This window comes from Crocuta crocuta, unplaced genomic scaffold (assembly GCF_008692635.1).
Source record: "Crocuta crocuta isolate KB4526 unplaced genomic scaffold, BGI_CrCroc_1.0 scaffold162, whole genome shotgun sequence".
Lineage (NCBI taxonomy): Eukaryota > Metazoa > Chordata > Mammalia > Carnivora > Hyaenidae > Crocuta > Crocuta crocuta.
The window spans coordinates 7,262,809-7,289,955 of NW_027529433.1; the positions used below are offsets into that span (position 1 = coordinate 7,262,809).

The 27,147-nt window shown below is 36.1% G+C and overlaps 1 protein-coding gene and 1 pseudogene across 1 annotated transcript in view; both read left to right on the forward strand.

The window, feature by feature from the left end:
* The window catches only part of ANKRD31 (ankyrin repeat domain 31), a 130,494-nt gene that overhangs the window by 23,065 nt on the left and 80,282 nt on the right, over nt 1-27,147 (forward strand). The window contains 4 exon segments of the mRNA XM_077759843.1: nt 8,690-9,244; nt 11,534-11,808; nt 14,466-14,575; nt 25,231-25,386. Of these exon segments, the coding sequence (XP_077615969.1) occupies nt 8,690-9,244; nt 11,534-11,808; nt 14,466-14,575; nt 25,231-25,386 (1,096 nt within the window).
* Nucleotides 17,648-18,560, forward strand: LOC144228045 (PDZ domain-containing protein 11 pseudogene; annotated as a pseudogene).

Sequence of the window (27,147 nt, forward strand, 5' to 3'; positions counted from 1 at the left end):
AGATCACATGTTTAGATTTTTAGAAAATTGTATTGATTAAAGTATAGTCCATTTAGATTCATTCCCTGAGTAAGAATATGACTAAACCATTTCAGTAAATAGAAATGTATTCTTGTCTAACAATCCCTCCTAGTATTTGTTTTTCCTTTAATGAGATGGTATTTTCTTCATCTGTGGGTTTGGTTTTTTTTGTTTTTTTTTTTTTGTATTCCAGCATAGTTAACATAGAGTGTTATATTAGTTTCAAGTGTACAATGTAGTGATTCAGGAACTCTATATATAAATTACTCAGTGTTAATCAAGATAAGTGTATTCTTAAATTTCTTCACCTATTTCACCCATATCCCCATCCACCTCCCACTGATAAGCATCTGTTTATATTTTATAGTTAACAGTCTGTTTTTTGGTTTATCTAATTTTGCTTTGTTCATTTGTTTGTTTCTTAGATTCCACATATGAGTGAAATCATATGGTACTTGTTTTTGTCTGAGTGACTTATTTTGCTTAGCTTTATACTCTAGATCCATCCATTTGTTGCAAATGGCAAGATTTCACTCTTCTTTATGGCTGAAAAATATTCCATTGTATACATACCACTTCTTCTTTATCTATCTATCAGTGGACTTGAGCTGCTTCTATAATTTGGAGTTTCACGGTTCATGAGATCATGATCAGAATTGAGATGAAGAGTCAGTCAGATGCTTAACTGACTGAGCCACCCAGGCACCCTTGTATACATTCTTTATATATTTTAGATATTAATCCTGTAGTGGGTATGTCATTTGCAAATATCTTTTCCCATTCACTCTTTTAGTTTTGCTGATTGTTGATTGTTTCTTTTGCTGCATAGAAGCTTTTGATTTTGATGTAGTTCCCAAGAGTTTATTTTTGCTTCTGTGTCTCTTGTTTTAGAAAACATATCTAGAAAAATACTGCTATTGCTGATATTAGAGACACTCCTGCCTGGGTTCTCTTCTAGGATTTATATGATTTTTAGGTCTCACATTTAGGTTCTTTTTCAATTTTGAGTTTATTTTTGTGTACGATGTCCGTGGTCTAGTTTCATTCTTTTGCACATAGCTATTCAGTTTTCCCAACACCATTTGTTGAAGAGACTTTTTCTCTTCGCATTTTATTGCCTCCTTTGTTGAAGATTAATTGACCATATAATTATGGTTTAATTTCTGGACTCTCTATTCTGTTCTTTTGATCTGTGTGTCTGTTTTTGTACCAGTACCATACTGTTTTGATTATTACAGCTCTGTAGTATAACTTGAAATTTGGGATTGTAATACTTCCAGCTTTATTTTTCTTTTTCAAAATTGCTTCAGCTATTCAGGGTCTTTTTTTTTTTTATGTATCAATATGTTTTTTAATGAATGTTTATTGTTTGAAATCAACACCAGTTAATTAAACATCAGATAGCCCACATGTGAACTTTTGAAACATAAGCACTTACAGACTACTACTTTTAAGCACTGTTTTTAAAAACATAATATAAAAATTATGTCCCTCCAAACACTATTTCTGATAAAAAGTATGAACTCATTTAGATTTTGGATCCTGTGGAAATTTGCTTATCAATGCATATACTGGTTAACCTGATTATCTGCCACCAGTCTAGGATGAAAAATGGAATGTGAGAAATCCAAAAGTTATTAACTTTGTAATGAAAATGGCTATTTGGGGTTTTCTCTGCTTTCATACAAATTTTAGGTTTATTTGTTCTAGTTCGGTTGAAAATGTTATTGGTATTTTGACAGGGGTTGCTTTGGGTAATAAGGACATTTTAACAATATTTGTTCTTCCTATCCATCAGCATGGGATGTCTTTCCATTTTTTTTTGCGTTGTTTTCAATTTATTTTATCACTGTTTATGGTTTTCTGAGTATAGGTCCTTTATCGCCTTGGCTAGGTTTATTTTATTATCTTTGGTGCAGTTGTAAATAGGATTGTTTTCTTAATTTCTCTTTGCTTTATTATTAGTGGAAACGTATTGGATTTCTGTATATTAATATTGTATCCTGCAACCTTCCTGAATTTATTTATTAGTTCTAGTAGTTTTTTAGTGAAGTCTTTAGGATTTTCTGAATATAGTGTCATGTGTCATCTGCAGATAGTCAAAGTTTTACTTCTTCCTCACAATTGGTATGTCTTATTGTTGTTACCTGATTGCTGTGGCTATAACTTCCACTAATAAAAGTGGTGAGAGGGGGCATCCTTGTCTAATTCCTAACCCTAGGTGAGTATGATGTCAGCTGTGGGTTTTCCTATATGGGCATTATTATGTTGAGGTATGTTCCCTTTAAACCTACTTAGTTGAGGGTTTTTATCATGAATAGATGTTGTACTCTGTCAAATGCTTTTTCTGCAATGATTGACATGATCATATCATTTTTATCCTTTCTCTTGTTAATGTGATACGTCATGTTGATTGTTTTGCAAATACTGAACCACCCCTTGCATCCTGGGAATAAATCCCATTTGAATGTGGTGAATGATTTTTTTAATGTAGGTTCAGTTTGCTAATATTTTATTGAGGATTTTTGCATTTGTATTCATCAGACATTGGTCTGTCATTCTTTTTGTGATGTCTTTATCTGGTTTGGGTATCAGGGTAATGCTGGCCTCTTAGGATGAATTTGGTAGCTTTCCTTCCTCTTTTGTATTTTGGAATAGTTTGAGAAGAATAGATATTAACTATTTTTTTTTGATGTTTGTTTATTTTTGAGAGAGAGAGAGAGAGGGAGGCACAGAGTATGAGTGGGGGAGGGGCAGAAAGAGGGAGACACAGAATCAGAAGCAGGCTTCAGACTCCAAGCTGTCAACACAGCCCCATGAGGGGCTCAAACCCATAAAGCACGAGATCATGACATGAGCCAAAGTTGGACGTTCAACCTACTGAGCCATTCAGGTACTGCATTATTAACTCTTCTTTAAATGTTTGGTAGAATTCACTTGTGAAGTCATCTGGTTCTGGACTTTTGTTTATTGGGAGTTTTTGATTATTGATTCAGTTTCATTGTTGGTAATTGGTTTGTTTACATTTTCTATTTCTTTCTAATTCAGTTTTAGGAGAGTGTATCTTTCTAGGAATTTATACATTTCTTCTAGTTCTCCAATTTGTTGGTATATAATTTTTCATTGCACTCTCTTATAATCCTTTGTATTTCTGTGGTGGTGATTATTCTCTTTCATTTCTGATTTTGTTTGAGTTCTCTCTCTTTTTTTTAATGAGTCTAACTAAAGGTTGATCAATTTTGTTGATCTTTTCACAGAACCAGCTCCTGGTTTTATTGATCTGCTTTATTGATTTTTTAGTTTCTATTTTGCTTATTTCTGCCCTAATCTTTATTTTTGTCTTCCTTCTACTGGTTTTGTTTGTTCTTCTTTTTCTAGCTCCTTCAGGAGTAAGGTTTGGTTGTCTGCTTGAGATTTTTCTTACTTGTTGAGGTAGACCTGTATTGCTATAAACTTTCCTCTTAGAACTACTTTTGCTGCATCTCAAACTTTTGAAGTATTGTGTTTTCATTTTCATTTGTTACCATATATCTTTGGATTTCCTCTTTGATTTTTTGCTTGACCCATTCATTGTTTAGTAGCATGTTTTCTTTTTTTTTTAAGTAGGAAGTTTTTCTTTTTTTTTTTTTTTATGTTTTATTTATTTCTAGGAGAGAGAGAGAGACAGTGTGAGCAGGGGAGGGTCAGAGAGAGAGGGAGTGACAGACTGAAACAGGCTCCAGGCTCTGAGCTGGCAGTCAGCACAGAGCCCGACGCGGGGCTCGAACCCACGAACCATGAGATCATGACCTAAGCGAAAGTCGGACGCTTAACCGACTAAGCCACCCAGGCACCCCTAGTAGCATGTTATTTAACTCTCATGTATCTATGGTCTTTCCAGACTTTTTTTTTTTTTGTAATTGATATCTAGTTTCATAGCATTGTGATCAGAAAAGATGTATGATACGACTTTGATCTTTTTTAATTTGTTGAGACTTGTTTTGTGGCCTAATATGTGGTCTGTTCTAGGGAATGCTTTATGTGCACTTGAAAACAATATATATCCTGCTGTTTAGGATGGAGTGTTCTGAATACATCTGTCAGATTCAACTTGTTCGGTGTTCATTATCACCACTGTTTCCTAGTTGATTTTTTGTTGGATAATCTGTCCACTGATAGAAGTGGGGTGTTTAAGTCCCCTACTATGATTGTATTACTGTTCCTTTACATTTGTTAATAACTTTTATGTATTTGGGTGCTATCATGTTGGGCGCATAAATATGTCCAATTGTATCTTCTTGTTGGATCATTCCATTTATGATTTTGTAATGTCTTTGTCTCTTACTACAGTCTTTCTTTTTAAAGTCTATTTTGTCCAATATAAGTATTGCTACTCTAGATTTTTGTTCACATCACAAGATAAATGCTTTTCCATCCTTTCACTTTCAATCTGTATGTGTCTTTAGTTATGAAATGAGTGTCTTATATGCAGCATATAAATAAGTCTTAATTTTTTTTAATCCAACCGTCACCCTATATCTTTTGATTGGAGTATTTTAGTTCATTTTCATTCAAAGTAATTATTGATATGTAATTACTTATTGCCCTTTTGTTACTTGTTTTATGGTGATTTTTGTTGTTCCTTTCTTCTCTTTCTCCTGTCACAATTGATTGGCTTTCTTTAGTGATATACTTGGATTCCTTTCTCTTTATTTTTTATATATTTATTACTGGTTTTTTATTTGAGATTACTGTGTTTGTATATAACATTTTCTTCATATAGCAGTCTATATTAAGTTGCTGGTTTCTAAAGTTGGAACCCATTCTTTATTCCTCTCCTCCCTGTGTTTTAGGTATATGGTGTGATACTTTACATCTTTTTATTTTATGAGTCCCTTGACTGTTTTTTACAGATGTACTTATTTTTACGGTGTTTGTGTTTCCTACTTTTCTTACTCATACCTATGGTCTTTCCTTTCCTCTTAAAGGGTCCTCTTTAACATTTCTTGTAGGGCTGTTTAGTGGTCATGAATTCCTTTAACTTTGGTTTGTCTGGGAAACTCTTTATCTCTCCTTCTCTTCTCAGTGATAGCCTTGCTGGATAGATTATTCGTGGTTGCAGATTTGTTCCTTTCAGTACTTTGAATATATCATGCTACTTCCTTCTGGCCTGCAGAATCTCTGCCAAAAAATCAGTTGATAATCTGATGAGGTTTCCCTTGTTTGTAACTGTTTTCTCTTCTCTTGCTGCTTTTAAAATTCTCTGTCACTACTTTTTACCATTTTAATTACTATGTGTCTTGGTATGGACCCTCTTGAGTTGAGTTTGTTGATGCATCGCTGCACCTCCTGGATCTGGATTTCTGTTTCCTTCCTTCATATTCAGGAAGTTTTCAGTTATTATTTCTACAAGTAAATTTTCTGCCCTCATTTCTCTCTCTTCCCATTCTAGGATTCCTATAATGTGAATGTTACTATGCTTGATGGTATTGCTGAGTTCCTTAAGTCTGTTTTCATTTTTTTTCCTTCTCACCTGTGTAGTTTGATTTCTTTCCATTTCTCTGTCCTCCAGGTCACTGATCTGTTCTTCAGCTCCCTGTAGTCTACTAATTCTTCCCTCTACTGTATTTTTAACTTCATGTATTAAGTTCTTCATCTCTGATTGGTTCTTTTTTATGTTTTTTATTTCTTTGTTACGGGTCTTACTGAAGTCTTCCACTCTTTTCTCAGGTCCAGTGAGTATCTTTATGATCATTACTTTAAATTCTCTGTTAGGTATATTACTTATCTCCATTTCATTTAGCTCTTTTGCTGTGATTTTGTTTTGTTCTTTCATTTGGAACATATTCCTCTCCTCATTTTGTCAAATTCCCTGCATGTGTTTCTATATGTTAGGAAATGCAGCTACATCTCTAGCTCTTGACAGTAGTCACCTTATGAAGGTTTCCTATAGTGCCCTGTTCACCAAAACCTGGTGCTTTAGGGGTGTCTTTTATGTGTATTTCATGTACCCTGCTATTGTGGCTGAGCCACTTTGTCCTACAGTCCATTTATCTGCAATGGCTCTCTTTATCTGTGGTGGGCAGTGTTTGTTCCCTGTGTTGTTAGTGGGCCAGTCTGGAGCCACCTTGGCCCTGAGGGGAGGCCAGACCAGGCATTTGCCAAAGAAGTGGTATCACCAGAATGCAGGGCACTTTCCGTTTGCTGCCCCTTTAGAAGCCTTTGTTGGCGGATAGTACCTGTAGTTAGACCAGTAGTCTGCCCCTAGTACACTGTTGGGGCTGCATTTGTACTGGTGTATGTTTTGTCTTTCCTTCTCCCTCAGGCAGGAGTCACTTTTGAAGTGCTGCTGACCCCTGTCAGGGCAGTTTGTACACTGGGAGTCTTGTTGCATCTCTTTCAATGGACTGTGACCTAGAGCTTATTGGAAGGAGTGGATCTGAAAAGTGCTTAGGGGTGGGACCACAGTGTTAGCAAGATTTGCTCCCCAGTCCTGTGCAGGCGGGGACCAAGCCTGGTAGGGTTGGAGGGGAGGATCCACAAAATCCATAGGAGCACGTGTGTTGTTAGAAGTTAGGTAGCAACTGTTTGTATCCCACTGGTCCCCCTACATGGCCAAGTGTTTAGTCTGGGGAGGGAAATGGCACCTTCCAGTTCCTTTGTTCCTGGAGAAGTCTCCCAAGGATCCCTGCACCTCTGGTACACATTCTGAGATGAGTAAACTAATCTCCCACCCCCATTCCCCAGTGTTTTCCAAAGCGCTGCTTCTAAGGTATATCTCTGCAGGCTGTTTTTGTGTGCTGTCCCTTTAAGGTGGGGTCTTAGTTTCCTTTCATCCTCCTGGCTCTCCAAGAGCCGAGCCTGCTGATTTTTAAAGTTCTAGGTTTTAAGTCCCACTGGTTGTGAAAACCCATGAAATTCAGTCCCCCTCATTTTCAAACCCAAATGTTATGGAGATTTCTTTTATCTGAGTGGCCTTCCCCTCAGTGTGATGGTATGTTTCTCTCTTCTCTCCATCCCCTCGAGGTCCTCCCTCCCAGGGAGGGTCCTGCAGGTTTGTTTAGCTCCCCACTGCATCGCTGCCCTTCCTGCACTCTTCAATGTGGCCTCTTTTGTATATTTAGCTATGGAGTTTGTTCTGACAGTCTTTGGGTCATTTTCTGAATTTTCACACTAATGTGTTGTCTAGTTGTGTCTTTGGGATGAGATGAGATTAGGGTCTTTCTATTTTGCCATCTTCCTTAGGCTGTATGTTGATCTGTGTTTCTTACCCAATATTTTTGGTCTCTTACCATTTATCTAGAGGAGAAGTATGTAACTTATTATCAGACTAATTGCTAAGATGGTATAGCAGAAATGCTTTCTGTTCGTTTGTCTTTTACCCCAGTTCCTTTAATATTTCCTGATAGATACTGACTTCTCATTTTCCAGTTGCTGATCAGTAACCATGTGTTGAGTGCTTGTTTTGGCTTTCATTTCTGCTAAGTGCTGTGGGGAATCAGAGAACTGTTAAGACTGGCTTTGCCCACAACAGACTCAAGCAGTCAAGGACCTCTCCAGGTCCACCCTGCCATACTTGTACCTTATTTTATCTCACCTATATGTTACACGTTACCACCTCCATGCCTTTGTTTAAGTGAGGAGCCAGAAAGCAAGGGAAATAATGTAACATTTAAGGGCAAGCAAATTAACAGTTTTCAATGGTTAAAAAAAAAAAAAAAGTGTGTTGTCTTTAAAGTATTCAGACAGTTTTTTGAATGGCTTGTAAATGGTTTTTGAAAGCAGTTTCAAAAGAAGCCTAATGATATTTTGAACAGTGGAAAAATTCTAAGAATAGGTATAACCTATTAAGATGGTGTCTTTGAAAAATAATAGTCACTTAAAAATATAAACTTTGTTTTATGTGTTTAAATCAACCACAGTGCAGAACCATTAATTTATACCTGGGGCTTTTATAAAAACATTTATATAGAACTGTGTCTTTATTTCTCCTCCTTTTTCCTCAGACCTTTTGTCATTTGGCCTTTTTACTTTCACATTTACATATTCATACAGAGGTGGGGAATAAAAAGTAGGTGACACTGCACCAAATTTATTACTGGTTATTGGTTTTTAAAAAAATTCAATAGTGATTAAGGGGCCCATCATATGTTAAGCCTCTGATTTCAGCTCAGGTCATGATCTTGAGTTTGAGCCCCACATTGGGCTCTCTGCCATCAGTACAGAGATTGCTTTTGATCCTCTGTTCCCCTCTCTTTCTGCCCATTCCCTGCTTTCTCTCTCAAAAATAAATAAACATTTAGAAATAAATAAAAATTCAACGTGATTTTGGACAGAGGAGAACTTTATGGTCATTAACTGCAGTGAATTTTTGAGATCAGTTTCTAATTTAACTATACATGCCATCTCTGCCTTTTCTCTTAGCACAGATAATTTAAACTTAGCTAAACAGATAATTGGCATCTATAATTATGACCCATTGTAATTGGTCCACTGTAGATGTATTCAGAGTCATTAGTGATTTGGCATAAGAAATTAGTAAAGAGTATTTTTATTTATAGAAGTGGAAGGAAATTGATAAAACTTTTTAGTGGTAGTTTACCAAGATGATAAACCAGGAAACTATAAAGTTCTCATTATAATTTTTTATATATGCTATAATGATGGAATTCCTATTTGGAATACACAGGAATTAAGCACAGACAGAGACTCTCCCGAAATTAGCTTTCTCTCATATACTGCTCTTAAAGTGTCTGATGTGGTGGCTCTAAAGCAGAAATCGTTAATAGAGCCAGAGAAGATCTTAGCAGCACCAAATACGTTTTCTGAGTCTAGAAAGGAAGCCATCTTGACCGTGAATTCCGAAGAAACCAAAGATGAAGAATGCTGTCTTAAAACATATGTGCCTTACTTAGAAAGGTTACTCACATCACCAGAAATCACTCAGGAGGAAGGACTCTATGAAATAATGAGTGATTTTGATCCTAAAGAGCTGACCAACCCATTGAGCAACTCTCTGAGTTCCATATCAGTATTGACATGTCACAGAGATTTACTAAAAAACACAAAGGATGATGCATTGCCAGTTGAGTTGTTAGCAGCTTTAAACACATTATCAGAAGCCAACGAGGGACCCATCTGTCACAAAAAAGAGGGAGGCAGCAGTCTCAGTGCTGGACATGAATGTTCAGGAGTGGAGCCCAAGATGTGTCAGACCAGTGAAGACTGTACACAGATAACAGAGGTGCACTTGGATTCTCTTTGTTCTCGGCCCTTTGACCAGGATTCCAAGCATCTTTCACTGCAGCATGTAAGTGCAAGTATGAGTCTGTGATATTGCCTTATATAGTGACCTTTGGCAAGTCTTCATTGCCTATATACTTTTGTTTTAAATTCATATCTCCTACCCAAATATCAGTGCTCAGAAGATGCTTTAGGATGTAAAGCATAAACTGATCTTTCTACAGATTCCTGGGGTAGCATTTTCAAGGGTCTAATGTCAAAATATATAACTTTCTCACCAAAGACCTGAGAAAATGTATCATTATATTGCTTGTATATATGAAGGAAATAACTATTTACCAGAATTTTTCCTATTAGCCCAGAAAATCACTATGTCTCCCTGGGTGTGGAGTAGAGATGAGATACTCCACATTGATTTCTGGTTAACATAAAACATATGTGGTTGGGTGCCCAGGAGAGGGAAGAGTCATCCCTGGCTTCAGCAGAACTTTGCGGTCTGTGTCTGAGGATACTGTCAGGTGGTACAATTCCTTGGGTTTAGAATCCCTGCAGTATTATCCCTCAAGACCCCGCAGTGGGCTGCCACTGGCCAAGTCTCTTTTTTATGTTGACAGGTTTTTTTCTTTTTAAGGAAATCTTTTTTTTCCCCTGACTGCAGTAGTAATATATCCTGATTATTAAAAAAAAATCAAATATTACAGCAATACATAATAATAAGAAAAGATCCCCCACAATTCCACATTTCAGAAATAATCACTATTCACAGTTTGGTGTATCTGTCTCCAATTTTTTCTATGCATATTCTATGTAAGTTTACTTTATATAAATGAGACTAAATTATACATAATACTTTGCAACTTTTAAAAATATTTTTATTGAAGTATAATTGAAATTTTGCAACTTGCTTTTTAAATTTAATAATAATACCTCTTGGTTATCTGTGTCAGCAAATGTGGCATACTACTTAAATCTTTTTACTTGCTGAATACTATCTACTATATGGATATTTTGTGTATGGTGTGTATACATATATTACATAAAATGTAATTTATTTACCTAATTCACTAATGATGGTCATTTGGATTGTTGTCTTTCTTTTGCTTTTGACTCTTACCAGGACACTTTAATGAATATGCCTGGGACAATTTATATAACATGATACTAGGCTCATGTTGAAGAATACATAACTGGCATAATACTGCATGAAATTCTCATAAAAAGCATTCCAAAGTAAAAACTAATCATGGGATTAGGGCATGGAGGTTAAATTAAACATTGCAGTATTCTAATCTGAAAAGAGGTAATCTGAGTATAATGTAGGAAATGACAATTGATTGGTATTAATAGAATGAGCACAATTTAGCAAGTGTTCAAAAAAAAAAGAAATTTGTTAAAAAAGAGATTGATTTAGAACAAATTAAATACCTTTTAACTCAACTGTAATAAAAATATGGAACTTGTACCCCAAAAAGCTTTGCAAGCTGGATATATAAATAAGCTGAAGAAAGATTTACGTGATATGTATAAAAATACTTTTGTCTTCATGAAGGTTAAACCTATAATGGATTATTAAGGGGCAGTTGGAGCCATTCATGATATACTGTAATCTTTTAAAATGAATGTAATGGAAGTTATATACTATCTTGTCCCATAAAATATCACTTCCTCCTGTCAAACAACAGGCACTGAGCTGACTAGAACATTGATCTGGTCTAGTACGACATTTCTATTGTTTTTATATGCCTCTCATCATTTTTTGCTACCTATTTCCATTGACATTAAAGAATCTAGAGGAATCTTAGGTTTGCCCTTGAAATTTAGGTATTAATAGTGATAAAAATAATTTTTACTTATCCTCTTGTCTTAGGTGTTTAAATCTGCATTATTCTTTATTATTATAATGTTACATTTTTCACTATGTGGATTTTTGTACTTTCATCATAAGAGTCATTTTTGTGTAAAGGACAAGATAATACATAATTTCTTCTCATTTAAAATTGTTTTCATGTTTATTTATTTTGAGAGAGATAGGGAGAGAGAGAGAGAGAGACAGAGTGCACGTGAGTGGGGAAGGGGCAGAGAGCTTGAGAGGAGAGAATCCCAAGCAGGTTCTGTGCTGTCAGCACAGTGCCTGACTCAGGGCTCAAACTTAAGAACTGTGAGATCATGACCTGAACTGAAATTAAGAATCAGACATGTAACCATCTGAGCCACCTAGGTGCCCCTCTTCTCATTTAAAATTTTTTGCATTGCTAGAATTATTTCTTCATGTGTTTACATCTCATTACAGACTGTAGAAGATCCAAATCCGTTTGAATTGCAAACTTCGGTTTATCAAAATGTTACCTCTTGTGATTCACTAGTAAATAATAAGGGAAGTTCAAAATCAGTGGAAAATAAGTCTGACCAGGACACTCAATGTGTGTTGAGGAGATCATCCAGGCTGAAAGCAGGAACAGATGCAAAGCACACAGGTGACATGTGTAAGATGCCAGAAAAGACTTTACCAAAGATACTTATCTTTGAAGATCAAACAAATAAGAACTCCTCAACTAAGAATTTCAGGTATGCTAGCAACTTACATCTTTCTCTCCAGGCATGCTATAGACTTTATAGATTGATCTATGCTTGGGACATTAGAGTCACTGGACAGTTACTCCTAAGTGAAGAACTTTATTTTTTAGTGTTGTTGCCTTGTTTACTATACAGTTATTTTTTTAACCCAGAAAATTCTTCTACTTTTTTTTTTTTTGAGAGTAATGAGAGATTTGGTGTATTTCAGCCTAATGCTAATTTTCATTCTTTCTTTTTCCAAATCAGGTTAGTTAATACCCATTACTACACAGTTATAAAATTTCCTGTCATGAGAATTTCTAAGATTTACTCTCTCAACAACTTTCAGCTATACAATACAGAATTGTTAACTACAGTTACAATGCTGTATATTCCATCCTCAGGACTTATTTATCTTATAAATGCAAGTTTGTACTTACTGACCACCTTCACCCATTTCACCCACTCTTTCACCCCCTGGCCTCTGGCAACCTCCCATCTGTTCTGTGAGTTTGGGGTGGGTTTATATTTTTTTGTTTGTTTGTTTTTAGATTCCACATATAAGTGAGATCATACAGCATTTGTTTTTCTCTGTCTGATTTATTTCACTTAGCATAATACCCTTTAGGTCCTTTCATATTGTCACAAATGGCAGGATTTCCTTTTCTATGACTGAATAATATTCCATTGTGTATATATATGTGTATATGTATGTATGTATTTATATGTATATGTGTATATATGCATCTATATATAATAATTTTCTTTTTTTAATTTTTTTAATGCTTATTTTGAGAGAGAAAGAGAGACAGTGCAAATAAGGGAGATGCAGAGGGAAGACACAGAATCTGAAGCAGGCTCCAGGCTCTGAGCTGTTAGCACAAAGCCTGACGTGGAGCTCGAACTCATGAACTGTGAGATCATGATCTGGGCCACGAATGCTCAACTGACTAAGCCACCCAGACACCCCTATATACCCAGTTTCTTTATCCATTCATCTATCAGTGGATATTTAAGTTATTTCCACGTCTTGGCTAATATAAATAATGCTGCAGTGGATATGGGGTGCAGATATCTTTTCAAGATAGTAATTTTATTTTCTTTGGATAAATATCCAGAAGTAGTGATGATAATCATTATAACACTTGTGAGGTGATATCTCATCGTGGTTTTCACTTGCATTTTCCTGCTATTAGTAACATTGGTTGCCTTTTTATGTACCTGTTAGCCATTTGGATGTCTTTCTTCTTTTAAGTTTATTTATTTTGAGAGAGACAGAGAGAGTGCATGGGAGGAGCAGAAAGAGAGGGAGAGAGAGAATCCCAAGCAAGCTCCGAGCTGTGCGCAGAGCCCAACACAGGGCTCGAACTTACAAACTGCAAGATCATGACCTGAGCAGAAATCAAAAGTCGAACACTTAAATCAGCTGAACCACCTAGGTACCCCTAGATGTTTTCTTTGAAAAAAATGTCTTTTTAGTTCCTCTTCCATTTTTTAATTGGATTGTTTATTTGCTCTTGCATTTTATATGTTCTTTATATATTTTGAATATTAACCCCTTATCAGATATATGATTTGCAAATATTTTCTCCCATTCAATAGGTTGCCTTTTTATTTTGTTGATGGTTTCCTGTGTTGTGCTGAAACTTTCAGTTTGACATAGCCCTCATTGTTTATTTTCCTTTTTTTGCCTTGGTTTTTGGTGTCAAATCCAAAAAATCATTGCCCCAAACCAAAGTCAGGGTGTTTAACCCATGTGGTTTTTTTTTTTCCTAGAGTTTTATAATTTCATGTCTTACAATCCAGTCTTTAATCCATTTTGAGTTGATTTTTTGTATGGTATGATATTGTGGTCCATCCTCACTGTTTGCATGTGTCTGTCCAGTTTTCAAAACATCCTTTACTGAGAGGATTGTCCTTTCCCCATTATTTATTTGAGGCTCCTTTGTTGTAAATTAATTGACCATATATATGTAGGTTTCTTTCCAGGCTCTACTCTGTCCCATTGACCTGTGTGTCTTTTTTTATGCCAGTGGTTTGTAGTTTTTGATCAGTACAGTCCCAGATGGCAAGTTCTTTTTTCTTGCAAAGAGCCTGTCTCTTTTTTCCCTAGAAGGTAAGTAGATAGTAGCATGCCAGTTTGAGGAGTGAGGGGCATGGGATTCAGAATACTTGTAGATGACTTCTCATAAAGGAGAGAAACCCATAGGTGGTACAAAGAAAAGGCTAGAAATCACTGTGACTGGCATGCCTGTCACAGAATTATCTGCAGTTTACTCAGGAGTAATCTCAGTATTTTACTCTTTTTTATGAAATGTTTATTTAATTTTGAGAGAGAGAGACAGACAGTGTGCGAATAGGAAAGGGGCAGAGAGAGAGGGAGACACAGAATCCAAAGCAGGCTCAGGCTCTGAGCTATCAGCACAGAGCCCAATGTGTGGCTCGAACCCATGAACCGTGAAATCGTGACTTGAACTGAAGTCGGACATTTAACTGACTGAGCCACCCAGGTGCCCCACCACCTCCATATTTAAAACTGCCATGCTACTTGACAGTAGCTCAGTAAAATACCTTTCAGTTTTCAAAATTTAGTCAAAATTTGATATGATTCTCTGTGAATGGTTGTAGAGAACATAATAGTAATTTTGAAAACACATTTATTTTTCAAGAATGCAGGATCCTGCTTTAATGATTAAAGGTAAAAAGAAGAATATACATTCAGCCAGACTCAAGAGTGGAAAACAGATCAGGAAAACAAAAAAATTTGCTGGAAAAAATGGTGAGGCATATTTGATTTCTTTTGGTACTGAAAAGATTTAGAGATGATCTAGATTATCTGTCTCAACTTTCTCGTTTTACTGATGAAGGTCAGAAAGATTAAGTATTTTTCCAAATATTGCACAGCTCATTAATAGCATAACTAGGACTTGATCATGAACTTCTGGCTTATAGGCTGGCATTTTTTGTATACTTCTATTTTGGAGAGAATAGTTACTGAACTCTTCAAATTTAGATATGTGACCTATTTGTGGTGTGACCATCGTAGCCTAAGACTTTGAGAAATCATACCAAGAAGAATAGAGGAAAAGAGAAGGCAAAATTATTGTTATTCTTAGATGTTATTTCTTTGTTCCTATAAAAACCCCTAAAATAGTCTAAGAAACTATCAGAAACAGTAAGAATCTAGAAGCACTGGTTAAAGTATAATAAGGGTACAATTGACCAAATTGAAATATGGATTATAGGTTAAATAATATATCATTGTTAAATTTCCTGAATTTAATAATAATTTGGTTATGTAAGAGAATACTTTTGTTTTTAGAAGATATACACTTAACTATTAGTGACAAAAGGGTTATGGTGTATATGTTATTTACGTATATGTCTGTGTACATACATATGTTTATATAAAAAAGGAGATAGAATGATGTAAAGTGGTAGCAAAATGCTAACAATGGGTGAATCTTTTGTTGTTTTCATAACTTTTTTGTTAGTATTTCCAAATAAAACTTTTAAAATATTCTGTAAACTAAGACAAAAATAAATGCCTTTCATATATATAAATTACTCAGGAAATATGGGAGAAGGTCTCATTTGTAATAATTACAGAGGAGAGAAAATACCTACTTATATGCCTAATAAGAAATGTGCCTTACATATAAAGAAGAGAGTTTAAAAATTCTACTGAAGAGTATAAGAAAAGAAAAAAACATGAATAAATAGAAAGAAGAACCTTATTCTTGACCATAAGTATTCAGTGTCATGAGAAACATATTTGTCCCTAAGTCTCTTTATAAATGCATGAGAGCTCAAAAACATTGTTTATTTGTTAATTGTTTTATTTTGTATTTTTTTGCTTTACAAGACTGGAGATTAGCTATAAGAATGTTATAAAATCATACTAAATATGAAAGATTAGCCTAGAAAATTCTGAAAAATAAAAACACAGGGAAAGTGGAGATACAGGAACCTGCTGTAAGTAATATGAAGGCAATTAGAAAGCCATAGAAATTAAAATAATTTGGTACAGGCACAGGAATAGAGAGATAAAGCAAGGAAACAGAGGAGAATTTAGACGTAGAAGCCAGATACAGTGTGAATAATGGGGAAGGTATGTGATAAAGACTCCATCTCAGATTGGTGGCAAAAAGATGGACTAAGTAATAAATAGTGAAAACATTCATAAAATTGGATACCTGTAACATTCCTTATACTAAATTTAATCCCAAGCTGTCCAAAGTTTAAGTGAAAAAAAAAGTTGTAGAAGAAAACATAAATGAATGTTTTTATAATCTTTGAGGAAAAGTGTCTTTTCAAAGAATGACAAACCCAGAAGCCAGGAGGGAAAAGAATGATAAAATTGACAGCATGCATTTTAAAAAGATTGTATATAAAAACACCCTAAGGAAAATTTAATAATTTAATAATTATAATCATAATGATAAATAATAAAATAAAGCACAGAAGAAGCACTAGTAACATATAACAAGGAGTTAGTTGCATTAACATGCAAAGAACTGTTAGAAAACAGTAAGGATAAAGAAAAATTGGTAGGCAACATGAACAAGCAGTTCACAGGAAAAAAAATGTATGTATATGTGTATATATACACATACATCTATGTGTGTGTATAACTATATACACTATGTATGTATCTAACACTAAGAGAAACATAATAATGTACCTCTACCCCTAAAAGAAATCCCCAAAAGAAATCATAATCCAGAGGAGATCCAAAATATGGGCAAAGGCATTTTTAATCAGCAGCAAACCTAATTCATGCAGGGATAGTTGACCCTAGGACACCCACCACCTAATAGCTTTTGTTATTGCAAGTAGTAGTAAACACATAAATAGTGCAGTATCAAGTGTCAACTTGATACCATCCACTCTCTGGGAGCAGGAGGCTTTGGTGGACTCAACAATGAAATAAATAACAGCACCTTGGATTTTGCATTATAATTTTGCTCAAAAAACATATAATTTAGTATTATGTAGATAGATAACTGAAAAGATTAGCATCTTATGATTAAAGAATATAAATTAGGAAGTACAGTTTTCACTTAACACAAGGTCAGATGTTTAAACATTTGAGAATTTCCAGTGACAAGAATGTGGAAAAAGGAAGCATTCTCATATGTTGTTGGTTTGTTCAGTGTAGGTTTGTTCAGTCTTTTCACAGGGAAGCTTATTTATATTCATTAGACTTTTAAGTCATAATTCTTTTGAATCAGCAATTCTACTTAAAGGAATTTATTCTGTAGCTATACTTACATATGTAAAGGTATTTTTAAAGGCTGTTCATTACAGCTTTGTTTATCATAATAAAATAACTAGAAGCAGTCTAGGTGAATAGTTAATACGTTATAATATAACCACTGAACTAATATTCAGTCCCTTAAGAAGTCAGAAGATGAGGCACCTGGGTGGCTCAGTCAGTTAAGCATCCGACTCTTGATTTCAGCTCAGCTCATGATGTCACAACTTAGTGAGATGGAGCTCTGTGTCAGTCTTCGTGCTGAGTGTGGAACCTGCTTGGGATTTGCTCACTCTCTCTCTCTTTACCCCTTGCCCAGTTGCTTGTGCATGCTCGCTCTCTCTCTCTCTCTCTCGCTCTCTCTCTCAAAATAAATAAATAAACTTAAAAAAAAGAATATATGTGTGTTGATAAGAAACAAAAATACATGTTATATACAGAAAAATAGAGAGAAGGATAACAAAATTTCTTGTTGGAAACAAGGCAAGCAAGAAGACAATGGAATCGCAGTTTTAAACTACTGACATAAATTCTATATCTAGAATTTTATAACTAGAAGTTAAAATTCTATGCCCAGCAAAACATCTTTCGAAAATGAAGGTAAAATAAGTTTCAGACGCATAGAAGCTGAGAGAACTCAACACCAGCAGACTTCTACTGTATGAAATGTTACAGGACATTCTCTAGGCAGAAGGATGATACTAAATAGAAATCTGCATCTACCCAAAGAAATGAGGATCATTGGAAATGGCAACTATATGGATAGAAATACAAGATTGTTTCTTTTTTATTAATCACATGTAAAGGATAGTTGACTGTTTAAACAAAAATAACAACAGTGGATTATGAGGTTTTCAACATATATAATGCGTGGTAGTAATAACAAAGGCTGTGAGGGGAGAAATGGAAACGTACTATTGTAAAATGTATTTAAGAACATGACATTTGAAGGTAGACTTTGTTGGGTTATGGGTGTATACTATAGAGACTGAATTGGTAGTGAGTAGAGCCTAGGGTGGCCGAGGCCTGTGGTGGGTGAGGAACTTGCCACAGATAGACAGCTGGTTTCCTTACAGTGACTACCTAGTGGTTTTCCTGCCTTTCTATGAGAATTGCCCAGCGTGGATTTCTCCTCATGAGAGGGTACACCCCCTAACTAATAGTGAGTTGACTCAGTTCTGCCCTGAACTGTCATACTGAAAAAGCCTCCTGGAGCTTTGTTCGGATTTAATATCTGAGGAGGAAAGACCTCCCAACTAGGCATCTTCATTTCTAGGTGAGTCCTGACCTTGATACACATTGAGCAGGACTTCAGGGAGGGGACCACGTCCTGACTGGAAATGATATGGATTTCCAAGATACTGAGTACAGCAAGACTGTTGGGATCCTGAAGACATCCCACAAAACCAGCATGCATGCCTGCTTCTTTCCCTATCATTATCATCATGAAAAAGAGAGGAGTGTACCCTGCAGAGTTGCAGATCACAGCCCTCCCCATGTAATCTAGGATAAGCTGGTAGGCCTTAGGGAAACTATTCTCAGCCCCACCCTGGCAGAGTGATGTTGGGGACATGGCAAGACAGTGAGACACCCCATGAGCCAGCTAACCAACTGTATCACACAAAAGTACTGCACTTATACTTCCCTAGTTTTCCAGATGAGCTTCATTCCCTAAAAGGAGAAGGATGATGATGTCTAGGTACAGCATAGCCTGTGGAGAATGGTGCTAGAAAAAGTAACTGGCATTTATTGAATACCATGTGCTAGGCAATTACACATATGTCATATTATTTTCATTGGATAATGGAAATCAGTAGAAAAAAGAATCTTGGGGGCCTTCCATCTAATTTACCTGGCCATCTTACCCCATCCTTATACTATCAGTCTTATATACTCTGGAGACTTTAGTGAGACCTTGTTTGCCTGTCTTTTCCCTTCTTCTCCTCCCCACACCTCCCACCCAAAGTAAAATCCAATGTTGAGGACTAAAAAAAAAAATGCATATTATAAACCTTAAAGGGACCCTTATAACAATCCAACAGTTAGAGCTAATAACCCAACAAAGAAGATAAGATGTAATAACAAAAAATAATTCAATTTTAATCCAAAAATAGTAGAAGAGGAGGGAACAGAGGAAAAAGAACAGAGGAAAAACTAAAAGCAAATAGCAAGATGAGTACTCCTACCGAACCGTGTCAGCAATCACAGTAAACGTAAATAGTCAAACACTCCCAATTAAAAGGCAGAGCTTGTCAGATTGTATTACAAAAGCAGTACCCAACTATATGCTGACTTTAAGAAACACACTTGAAATATAAAGACATAAATAGGTTAATGCTGAAAGAATGGAGGAGGGATATACTCAATTGTATTAGTTTCCTGTTGTGGTAACAATTTACCACAAATGTAGTAACTTAAAGACAACAGAAATTTATTTCCTTATAGATCTGAGGTAATAATTAACATCAGACAAAGTAGATTTCAGAACCAAGAATATTAGCAGGGATAAAGAAAATTACTTCATAATGATGCAGAGGCCACTTCATGAAGAGTACATAATTCTAAGCAAGTATTCTTTTAATAGCAGAGTTCCAAAATATATAAAGTAAAAACTGATAAAATTGCAAGAAGTAAACAAATCTGCAATTATAGTCAGGGATTTCAGTACCACTTTTTCAACAGTTGTTAACTCATTATAATAAATTAAGTAGGGATGTCCGGGTGGCTCAGTCAGTTAAACGTCTGACTCTTGATTTTGGCTCAGGTCATAATCTCACAGTTCGTGGGTTTGAACCCTGTCTGTGCTGACAGCGCAGGGCCTACTTGGTATTCTCTCTCCTTCTCTCTGCCCTTCCTCTGCTCGCTTTCTTTCTCTCTCTCTCTCAAAAATAAATAAATAAACTTAAAAAAAAAAAAAAAAGCCAGGGGCACCTGGCTGGCTTAGTCAGTTGAACACAGAACTTTGGCTCAGATCATGGTCTCATGGTTCATGGGTTCAAGCCCTGTGTTGGTCTCTGTGCTGACATCTCAGAGCCTGGAGCCTGCTTCGGATTCTGTGTCTCCCTCTCTCTCTGCCCCTCCCCTGCTCATGCTCTGTCTCTCTTTCTCAAAAAATAAGTCAACATTAAAAAAAATTTATAGGGGCACCTGGGTGGCTCAGTCAGTTAAGCGTCTGACTGCAGCTCACGTCATGATCTCACAGTTCATGCCTTGGAGCCCCATGTTGGGCTCCTTGCTGACAGCTTAGAGCCTGGGGCCTGCTTTGGATTCTCTGTCTCCTTCTCTCTCTGCTTCCCCTACTTATGCTCTATCTCTCTCTGTGTGAAAAATAAATAAACGTTAAAAAATATGTTAATTATTTTTAAAAAAGCCAAATAGAATATCCGTAGTAATAATATTTAAACAACACTATCAATCAACTTGACTTATTTAATATTTCTGGAACTTTCCACCCAACAACAGAAGATCACACATTCTTTTTAAATACACACAGTATATTTTCTTAAGAGTTTTATTTCTGGCCATAAAGCCAGTGTCAATAAATTTAAAAGAATTAAAGTCAAAGAGTATGTTCTCTGACACCAATGGAATTAAATCAGAAATCAGTAATAGAAAGATCTCTATAAAATCCTGAAATATTTTGAAACTAAATAGCACACTTTTAAGTAACTCCTGGGTCAAAGAGGAAGTTGAAAGGGAAATCAGAAAGTATTTTTGACTAAAATAAAATGAAAAGACAACATAGCAATATTTTGGAATGTCACAAAAAGTAATTAAGAGGGAAACAGTACCAAATGTGTATATTAGAAATGAAGAACACTCTCAAATTAAGGACATCCGTGTCTGCCTTAAGAACCTAGAAAAATATGAGTGGATGAAATCCAAAATAAACCAAAGAATGGAAATATTAAAGGAGAAAGCACTGGTAAGGCAGAAGTCAATAAAATGGAAAACAGAAAAATAGTCGAGAAAATAAAGTGAACAGCTGGTGCTTTGAGAAGATCAATATAATAAAACTCTAGCCAGATTGATGAGGAAATAAGGTACAAATTCCAAATATCGGAAACTAGAGAGGTGACACCATTCATAGTCTACAAATATGAAAAGGATAATAAGGGAATGTTATGAACAACTTTTTGCTAATGCATTTAGCTGCTTAGATGAAATGGACACATTCCTTGAAAGAAACAAATTATTAGAAAGAAATGAGTAACTTGAATAATAATATATCGGTTAAATAAGTTGCATTTGTAGCTAAAAACTTTACCACCTTCAAATCAACAATAAAAAAAAAAAGCTTGTAGGTTCAATGCCTTCTGGATGAGTCTGCTAGGGTTTCCATAGCGAAACCACAAACTGGATGGCTTAAATGACAAATAAATTCTCACAGTTCTGGAAGCTAGATGTCTAAGATCAAGGTAATAGAAAAAATTTTAAATGTTTTTTTTTTATTTGTGTGAGAGAGAGACAGCGTGAGTAGGGGAGGGTCAGAGAGAGAGGGAGATACAGAATCTGAAGCAGGCTCCAGGCTCTGAGCTAGCTGTCAGCACAGAGCCCGATGCAGGGCTCGAACCCACGAACTGAGAGATCAGGACCTGAGCCGATGTCAGACGCTTAACTGACTGAGCCGCCTAGGCGCCCCCAAGGTAATAGAAAAATTGATTTCTGGCAGGACCACTTTACCTGGCTTGCAGATAGCCATCTTCTTGAAGTGTCCTTCCTGCATGTGTGGAGAAATCTGGTGTTTTTGCCTGTTTTTATAAAGATACAAATCCTATTTTATTATGGCTTCAACATACGAATTTTGAGGGGAGGCAGTTCAGTTCATAACACCTTCACTGGTGAATTCTCCTAGACATTTAAGAAATAAATAGTACCGGTTTTCCACAAATTCTTCCAAAAAGTTGAAGGTAAGAGAATATTTCCCAGTTCATTCTATGAAGCCGCCAATAAACTGAAACCAAAATCAAAGATATCACAGGAACAGAAAACTACAGATGAATATCTCTCATAAACCTAGATGCAAAAATCTAAATGAAATTTTAACAAATCAAATTCATCATGACAGAGTGGGGGTTTATCTTAGGAATGCAGGATTAGTTTTCTATTTTAAAATCAGTTCATGTAATTCACTAACAAGCCAAAAAAGAAAAACCATATCATCTCATTGGATGCAGAGAAAGCACTTGACAACACCTAACATATATCACAGGTGAAAACTCTCAGCAAACTAAGAATAAAGGGGAACTTTGTCAACCTGACAGAGGGCATCTACAAAAACAATCTACAGCTATTATACAGCTATTATACGTAAAAACTGAATGCTTTTCCCCTAAGATCAAACATAAGGCAGGGGATGTCTGCTGTCACTACTGCTGTTGAACATTGTGCTGGAGGGTCTAGCCAATGCAGTCAGGAAAAAAAAAAGCATTCACTTGCGAAAAGAAGCAAAACTGTTTAGTCACAAATGACGTAATCATCTATGTAGAAAATCTGATGGAATCTATAGTAAAAGCAGCTGTAAGTGAATTTTGTGCAATTAAAGGATACAAGATGAAAATACCAATATTATATTTTTATATTCTGGTCACAGACATTTACTGAAATTTGATACTATAGTATCAGAAATATGAAATACATAGGGATAAATTTGACAAACTATTATAAAAGACAGGTATACTATAGCTTACAAAACATTATTCAGAGAAATCAAAGAAAATTTGATGAAGGCAAATGGAGGTCTATTGCTTTGTTCATCAGTCAGAAAACTCAATAGTGTTAAGATGCTATTTCTACTTAGATATTATTTATGGATTCTACACAGTCGCAATCAGAGTTCCTGTATGTTTTTTTGTAGACATTCACAGCTGGTTCTAAAATTCGTATGGGAGTGCAGAGGACCTAGACTGGTAAAAAGTTCTGAAAAATAACAAAGTTAGAGGGCTAACACTGCCTGATTTTGAGAATTATATGTCTATAGTGCCAAAACAGCATGACTTTTGCATCAAGATAGGGAAATAGATCAATGTTAACAAGAGTTCAGAAGTAAAACCTGAATGTTTTTAAAAAATTTTTTTTAGTGTTTTATTTATTTCTGAGAGAGAGAGACTGCATGAACAGGGGAGGATCAGAGAGAGAGGGAGACAGAATCTGAAACAGGCTACAGGCTCCGAGCTGTCAGCACAGAGCCCGATGCAAGCCTCAAACCCACCAACCATGAAATCACGACCTGAGCCGAAGTTGGCCGCTTAACCGACTAAGCCACCCAGGCGCCCCAGTAAAACCTGACTGTTGACAAAGGCACAAGGCTTTTGTGGAGGAGAACAATTGGAAATCCACATGTAACAAAATGTTGTCGAATGTCTTTATACGTTTTAAGAATGTTGAATTTTGTTTGGGCCCACAGTGACTTGAAGATAAAATTGATCTTTCAACACTTTTTTAAAAAACTTGTTAGGCTGGTTTGGTATAGGCTTTACTCTGGAGCTAGTTTAGATCCTTCTACTGAGACATGACTTGTCAAGCATCTGTCTTTGCTAATGCCCTAGTTGTCCAAAAAGGTCTCTCTCCTCAGGCTGTCAGGAATGTAAATGTCTCCCAGGCCTGTGTGACCTGTCACGATTATTATTTTATAGTTCTTGGATAGTTGTTCTAGCCCACCTCATGAAGACTCATCCTCCATATGAGCCATTTAGTGTTTACGTAATAGCCCAAGGAGTCCCTTGGTACCTATTCTTTACTTCCTCATCTCTGGTATCCTGCCCTGAAAATCTAATCAGCTCGGCCTCCTGAAACTGTACCTCCTCAGTTCAGCAGGATCACCTTGCTCTGCTTCTGCTATGTTCGGGAAAGTGTGTCCAGACAAGAAACTGGAGTGCTCTTAGGGCTCACTGTGTTGTTTCCCTTCTCTCAGAGGAGTCATAGATGTGAACTCCCTGTTTTCCTGTGGCTGAATCGTTAGGGGCTTTTTTTTGTGTGGTTTTTTTTTTTTGTTTTTTTTTTTTTACCCCATATATATTTTGTCAGTTTTCTAGTTGTTTACAGTGGAAGGGAAAGTCATGGGGCAGTTGTTGAGTCATGATTAGAAGTGAATGTCTTCTCCAACTGAGTTTTCATTGAAGAATTTGGTATTCTTAATTTGTTATTTTAATAAGTTACATAACTAGAATAGCAAGTATAACTGGCCAAGACAGATCTTGGAGTGAAGACTACCGGTTTTTGGTAAGCACACACTTTCTGGTAGGAGCAGGATTCTTTGTAGTCTAGAGTGAGCGAATGTAGGTTCAGATGGTCAGAAGTTGATTACTTTTACAGTGGCACTGAATGGAGGGAGTCTAATAAAAAGCAAAGCAGATAAATTGGCTGCATTAAAAAAATGGGCTGCTATGCTCAGTTACTTTTTTGAGAATTTAGGTTGGGGTAAGTTAGCTAGATCCAAATTGGAAAAGCTGTAATCAAAGCTATTCTGAAATTCAGGAAAACCAAATGAAGTGTTACCCATAAAAACTGACAGGATTTGGAGTATCTAAATTAGGAATGGTAGTATTTTCAGAGACCCAGTAGAGAAATTGTACCTGATATGCATAACCTGGGAAGCTATTTTAATTGTGTTTTTTCTGGCTTAGGAGATCAAAACTATTGTACAGATCAAGATCATATTTCTTTGTTTAATTTCATGACAGCTGTTTTTAGCAAAGAAAGAAAATTTAGCCTTCTGTTTTCTAGCCTCACTGGGGTTAATTTTTGTAACTCCCTTAGGTACTTCTGAGGTTTTCTCTTCATTGTGGTGTAAGACATTTTGGTACTATAGTATTTTGTTGGGTTTAATAATGTCTAATTCTAGATTTAAATAATCCTTTTCGCCAGAGCTCTTAAAATAATCTGTTTTTTTAAAAAAGAATCTGTTAGTCTTCTAAAGTATGTACCTTTCATGGGGTTTCAATAAATATAAACTTCTTACATGATTTATAATGTACTGCAAGTATTTTCAAACAAATGACATTTTTTCTTTCACCTTTTTGCATGTAGACAACATTACAGTTGCATAAATGGATGAAACACTTTTTCATAATATAATTCCAGAATGTTGACTAGATTTACTCTATTACATGTATTCCTCCTGATTTTCAAATAGGATTATTATTTTTTGTTTTCTTTTGTTTATTCTCTCATTTCAGGAAAAATGAAGATGAATGAAATACCTCTTTATAACATTAACCGTAGAAACATTTTTGGAGAGAACTTGCTGTATCAGGCTGCTCTGCACAATGATCCTGATCTTGTTCATCATTATATAATAAAAGGGGGAAATGTTAATCAACCAAGTTATGCTGGTAAGTTGGGGTTACCAACCACATTATTTTGAGGGTGGTTTGTAATTTCTGCAGAGTCACTTCTATGAAAGTATGGCAAAGTGGGCCTGAGGCAAGTCTCACACAAAAAGTTTCCAGATCATTTTCCTGCTTAGGTAGCTGATCATCATCTCTCTGGGAATGGTAAGGTGGGGAAAGAGGCGGAGAGAAGAGTATATTTAACCTTCAAACACTATTCCTGCCTAGGGCCAACCAGGTGGGTCATGTGCAGTTGGCGTACACAGAAGAATGCCAATCTTGGGGCTGACTTGCTGGCTTTGCACGGGCATTGTCACTATGAAACTCAGCTTTGAATGTAAGAGAAGTGAGGTCAAAAGCTGAAAGAAGCTGATGGTACACTTGAGTTGTGAGAAAAATTGAGATAACATGGTAGCTGTATAGCAGGGGCAATGGCCAGGGAAATGGAGAGAAGAGAGTATGATATAGAGAGAGTGGGACAGGGAGCTCAGAATGTTCTTTCTACAAGACTAGATCTCTGGTAGTCTTTCATGTAGAGAGAACCTGATGTTCTCCTGGACAAGAATGATTCCTTAAAGACACTTAAATACTTAAGGCACTGAGCAGCACTGGGCCAGCCTGCGTAGTACTTTTATCTATCCATACTTTTTCTAGCATTTCTAGACTTTATGAAACAGTGCAAAAAAGTCTTATGATGGACAGATATCAACAGCACAGTCCATGGACAAGCAGATGATTCTAAGTGCACGTATAACACTTACTTTAGCAAAGCCTGGGATTATATGATAATCAGGGTTTTAACAGCTGTTATTCTAAATCTCATACCCAAGTCAACCACCAGGGTCCTGTAACCCTCAACCTTGGGTTCTTATTTACTAGCCAAAGCATTTGCTCCCTTAATCCTGAAAAATGTGTGGTACTTTTTGTTAATCTCTATCTGCTCCTTAAACTCAGGAGTAGCTCTACATGCAGCTAACTTTACTTTATGAACTTCCCAAGAATCTCTTAACATGTTTCTTTTCATTAGTCCTTTTCTGTGCCATTGTTAACATCCTTGGTGTCTCTTCCCTTCTTGTCTTTGGCCATTTATTGTACACTTTCTCCTCACTGCCCCAGGTACTTCTGTGACCTTCGTGAATTCTTTATCCTTAACATGCTTTTCGGGCTTTTTAAACTCTCTCTTCTTTACTTTTTCTTCTCACTCTTCGTCTTTATTTCTGGCTAATACATCCTATAAAATTGCAGAGAGCAGCATTTTTCTTTTTTATGTTTATGTATTTTTGAGAAAGAGAGCACAAGCAGGATAGGGGCAGAGAGAGAGGGAGACACAGAATCTGAAGCAGGCTCCGGGTTCCAAGCTATCAGCACAGAGCCCCACGTGGGGCTCAAATTTAGGAACCATGAGATTGTGACCTGAGTTGGACACTTAACTGATTGAGCTACTCAGGCACCCCTAGAGGGCATCATTTTTAAAGACTGTTTACAACTATTTTTTTCATCAGAGTCATCTGCAGTGTTTGTTTAAAATGTAGCCTTTATTTCACCCTCCAAACACACACATACACACACAGTCTCACAATCAAAATCTGTACGTTAAAACCTTGCAATATGCATTTTAACATGTTTCCCCAGATGATTTTTATTCTCATTAAAGTTCAAGAACTACTGGCAGCTACTGGCAAGAGCTGTACACTTCTATGTAATATACTCACTGTAGTGAGCTTTTATCGTATGCCTCCTATGTGCCACATGTTAGGAAAACAG